The sequence below is a fragment of the Electrona antarctica genome, assembly GCF_951216825.1.
Source record: "Electrona antarctica genome assembly, chromosome: 19".
In the NCBI taxonomy this organism is placed as follows: domain Eukaryota; kingdom Metazoa; phylum Chordata; class Actinopteri; order Myctophiformes; family Myctophidae; genus Electrona; species Electrona antarctica.
Window position 1 is genome coordinate 27,164,403 of NC_136800.1, and position 5,248 is coordinate 27,169,650.

At 41.1% G+C, this 5,248-nt stretch overlaps 1 protein-coding gene across 1 annotated transcript; it reads left to right on the forward strand.

Moving 5' to 3' along the window:
* The first annotated feature begins 558 nt into the window (after positions 1-558).
* Positions 559-3,248, forward strand: LOC306912459 (tripartite motif-containing protein 16-like). Its single transcript, XM_079488704.1, has one exon. The coding sequence runs from the start codon at positions 917-919 to the stop codon at positions 2,756-2,758; it is 1,842 nt and encodes a 613-aa protein (XP_079344830.1). The 5' UTR covers positions 559-916; the 3' UTR covers positions 2,759-3,248.
* Positions 3,249-5,248: the final 2,000 nt, after the last annotated feature.

Below are 5,248 nucleotides of genomic sequence, written 5' to 3' on the forward strand. Positions count from 1 at the left end.
AATTTCTACTTTTGGTACATTTTGATGCCAATAGTTTGGTACTTTTACTCAAGTACATTTTGATTTCCGGACTTTAATTTACTTACGTATTAACGTAGTAGTTACTACATTGCAGTATTGTTACTTTTGTTTTACTTAAGTAAAACAATTGAGTACTATTTCCACCACTGATGTGATTGTGTAGTCAGAATAGGCCAGTCAATCTAAGATTTGACCCAAAAAGAAATTGCGATAGTAATCGTAATCATTTATGATCCTTAGGGTCATCCAAATAACAGTAATAAAAGTATTATATAAATTATGAATCATGGTAAATTCAGGGGTTGAAAGTTGGGGTATACCATTACAAACCTATAAGGCAACATTTTCAAATTTCAAAAGACGAAAAACACTCCTTGGGCTAAATTCGGCCATAGCCACTTGCTCAAATGGGATGACCTCACATTTTTGTGACGATGGCTATGGTCGTTTTTAGGCGGAGAAACGGGAGCTCCGCCTCCGTCCTCACATCTGCGATCCCCTCCTCCTCCTTGCTGGGGGCGGGGCTAAGGTGCAAGTGGAGGTCTAGAGGACACCAGGTGAGTGAGCAGCAGTAGCAGACGCAGTTGTGTTCAACAGTCTAGAGGAGGTTGTGTCACTGTCTGTTGTTGAGCTGCTCTCCTGAAGACTTGAACTTGTTGGATAGTTTTTTACACTTTTTACAAGGACCAAGAAAACAACCTTTCACCATTCACCAGTAAAAATCGGAGTTAATACTTTACCGGAAAACACAAAACCAAGGACTGCTTGAGTAACTAAACAGATACTCAAACCAACAAAGACCTGAGTGAGTAGCCTACCACATGCAGGTCTGAGGGACCAAACCACTCCAGTTTTAAAGGAACCACAACAACTGTTTTTGAGACATTCAGCTAAAATGCCACAGCAAGAAGTTCAACTTGACGAGGACAAGTTCTGCTGTTCTATCTGTCTAGATTTACTGAAAGATCCAGTGAGTGTTCCCTGTGGACACAACTACTGCAGTAAGTGTATTGAGAGACACTGGAATCAGCGTAATCAAAGGGGGAAATTCAGCTGTCCACAATGCAGAGAGACGTTCATCCAAAGACCGGATCTAAAGAAAAACATAATGATGGTTGAAATGATGGATATACTTAAGAAGACACAAGTCCCAGTTGTTGTTCCTGAGCACTGCTATGCTGGACCTGGAGATGTGGCCTGTGATTTCTGCACTGGGAGAAAACTGAAAGCTGTGAAGACTTGTCTTCAGTGTCTGGTCTCTTACTGTGACACTCACCTCCAGCCTCACTATCAATCTCCTGCCTTTAAGAAACACAAGCTGGTCAACACATCCACCAGGCTTAAGGAGAGCATCTGCTCTCGCCACGACGAGATGAAGAAGCTTTTCTGTTGTACCGATCAGCAGTGTATCTGTTATCTGTGCTCTGTGGAAGAACACAAAGGTCACAATATAATCTCAGCTGCAGCAAAAAGGATTGAGAGACAGAAAGAGCTTGATACAAATCAGCAGAACATCCAGCAGACAATCCAGGAGAGAGAGAAAGAGGTGAAGGTGATTCACCAGGAGTTAAAGTCCATCAATCACTCTGCTGATAGAGCAGTGGAGGACAGTGACACCATCTTTACTGAGCTCACCACTTCCATTAAGGGAAGACGATCTGAGGTGAGAAAGTTGATCAGAGACCAGCAGAAACGTGAAGTGAGTCGTGCTGAAGAACAGAGGAAGTGTGTGGAGCAGGAGGTCACTGAACTGAGGAGGAGACATGCTGAGCTACAGCAGCTCTCACACACAAAGGATCACATCCATTTTCTAAACAGTTCTACCTCCCTCTCAATGATCAGTGAATCTACACACCGAGTCAGCAGCAATATCCGTCCTCTGAGATACTTTGAAGATGTGCCTGTGGCTGTGTCAAATATGAGGGACAAACTTGAGGACCTTTTTAAAGAGGGTGGGACAAATATCTCAGAGTCAGTGAATAGAGTGGATGTTTTACTGTCAGCATCACCAGAACCCAAAACAAGAGCCAAGTTCTTACAAAAAGTCAAAGAGGACTTTCTTAAAATAAAACAAATAAAGGGGTTACTTGTAGTGGCCCTTTTCTTTGTAATTATGTTGACACATCTTATAAGTAGCAGTGTTCAGCCCCAGTGTACACACAGGGAGCAGTCTGGGGTTCAGTTTGCAGCTGTTCTGGTACACAAATCCTTCAACACAAATCCTTTGCTTGAGTTGAGTTGGCTTGAGTACTGGTGGCCAACACCACCAGAACCCAAGACCAGATCTGAGCTCTTACGATATTCATGTCCAGTGACTGAAGAACAGGAACTTGATTTTGCTGCTTGGCCTCAGGGTATGAGTATTGATGTGCCTGAACGCTGTTACTGGGAGGTAGAGTGGAGTGGATCCGATGTTGGTATAGCAGTCTCATATAAAGATATCCCCAGGTGGTGGAACGGGATAAATGATCCCGGGATAAATGAAAATTGGTCTTTACGTTGTGAGAACAAAATGTGTTATTTTGATCATGTTGCACCTACTAAGTTTTACAGAGGCCATGTATCGTCCAGGGCAGGCGTGTATTTGGATCCCATTGCAGGTACCAGTACCATGTACAATGTAGATCCAGCCAAACCCTCTATGATGGACTTTGGTTTTGAGGTCTGGGGGACACTGCAGTTTTGTGTGACCTCATGTGGGTCGCACTTTGACACGGTCCCTGATCATGTGTCATGAATGACTCCACATTCCACAATAGTTCATTCATAATTGTTTTGGTTTTCTTTTCTCTCAAGATCAACATTCTCAGAATCCAAAAAACGAATTGTTCTGTAAACAATGTAAATAAATTTGTTTTGCCTCAGAAACCACTGCCCAGTAATGTTCCTGATTTTAGTTGCCTATTGAGAAGGTATACTGTAGGCTACGTTAATCTGCTGTCTTACTTTCAGATAATTTCTTAATTTGCTGTTTTTACTATTTATATATCTCGGAATTAGGGCTTTCACTGTATTTTTCTGCACCATTTTAATTGTGTCTTGTATGAAACTAGAACTTTCTAGAAAAACAAAACAAAATTAAATAAAGGGTCATTCCTACTATTCTGTGCTATTGCATTCTCGTACCTTTTTCAAAACAAAATGTTATTTTTACAGGATTTTTCTTTTCTTTTTCTGAAAGAGGGCATGTTCAGCTGTCAGAAAAACATGTGTCCATTATTATTTCCATATCCATTGTTTACACTGTAACAGGGGGGACACATTTAGGACATTTTATGCTAAATATGGCCATTACTCCTCATGTAATGAAGAATATGGTAACACATTGTGAACACAGATTAATCATTTTAATATAATTTATTTATCAACCATATTTTCAGAATGATGAAAATGTACCAATTGCCTCGATATTTAAGCATAACAGGGGGGATAAGTTATGCTTTACCATATCAGTAATGCAACCTAATACATTGATAAAAAGGCAAATTAACAGTGATAAGTTTATACTGGATCGCTCTGGATTAAGAGCGTCTGCTAAATGCCTAAATTATAAATTGTAAATTGTATACTTCTTCTTGTATAGGTTCTCACATAAAAATATATATGCTACTTTCTGAAGTGATGTGGCTAGAGAAATTGTCGGGGGACATTTACAGGTGCATCAGCATAACTGGGGTGACAGTAGGCCTAAAGATATATAGGGACAAACATTGATTTCAAGATTTTAAGCATTACAAATACATTTAGCACAATTCATTTAACATTTGGTGAGAAGAATTAGAACTACTATAACTCTGCCCCTCTACCAACACGTTATTCCCAGTATACCAACAACCCAGTAGTCTTCATTGAAAATTTTGAATCAGTTTAGACAACATTTTGAGTTAAAATCCCCATCAGTCCTTATGCCTGTATTTGCAATAACCATTTGTTTTTATCCTCTGCTTTGGATTCAACCTACAATAAGTGGAACGTGAAGGGCCAGCTTGTCTATTTTAGGGATCTATACAGTGACAGGCTATTTAGTTTTCTCTGAGGTCTCACCACCAAACTGAATAATCAAAACATTAATTTTTTCAGATTTTGTCAAATATGCAATTTTGCAAGCACCCATTTCAAACCCATCCCCAGTCTACCTGGGAAAAACCTATTGGAGAACATAATGTCCGCAGCAGATTCCATGTTTAAAATCTATAATGAAGAACAACTTCTCTCCTCGGGTTGAGGGTCACATCATTGGGAGGAACTTGAGACTGAGCTGAGTGAGGAATATTGGACTGATGTGCTGTCTAGGATCAAAGTCTACTCTTGTGCCTGTGCTCGTGCCTTATTCAAATGAAAGTGGTTCATAGCATTCATTACAATAAACGACTAAAGCCAAGGTCCAGAAACAAACGACTCATGTAACAGGTGCCTCCAATCCCCGAAACCATGCACGCATGCACGCACGCACGCACACACACACACACACACACACACACACACACACACACACACACACACACACACACACACACACACACACACACACACACAGTCACAGTCACAGTCACACACACACACACACACACACACACACACACACACACACACACACACACACACACACACTTTCTACTCCTGTTCAAAGCTTTTGGAAATATTTTTTCGACACAATCAGGTTTGGTTCTGGCAAGAGCTGTGCCTGTGACAGGAGACACACCGAAGATGGCTATATTAGAGCACAGGGAGACTGTCCTCTAATAGACATCTTCGGTGTGTCTCCTGTAGGAGGAAGATTTAATAGGCTCCAGGCTGACACAGTTGCTTTTGCTTTTTTATTGCTCCACTTTAAGAGCCCCAACCCTCCCTGTGTGTCATCATGGATAAAGGATTTGTCAACCTTTCTACGCTTGAAAATAAAAATCTAATATACGGTTAGTAATAAACTTCTACAGAACCTGGGATCCATTTATTTCATAGATTAACTCCTTAACCACAATTTAAGTAGGGATTAACATGGGAAACCCCCCTCTATTATGTTTTAGCCTTGTACTATGAGAGAGCGACACACGCACACACACGCACGCACACGCACACGCGCACACACACACACACACACACACACACACACACACACACACACACACACACACACACACACACACACACACACACACACACACACACACACACACACACACACACACACACACACACACACACACACACACACACACACACACAG

Excerpts from the sequence above, each read along its gene's own strand:
- LOC306912459 (XM_079488704.1), top strand. The coding sequence starts at position 917 with ATGCCACAGCAAGAAGTTCAACTTGACGAGGACAAGTTCTGCTGTTCT.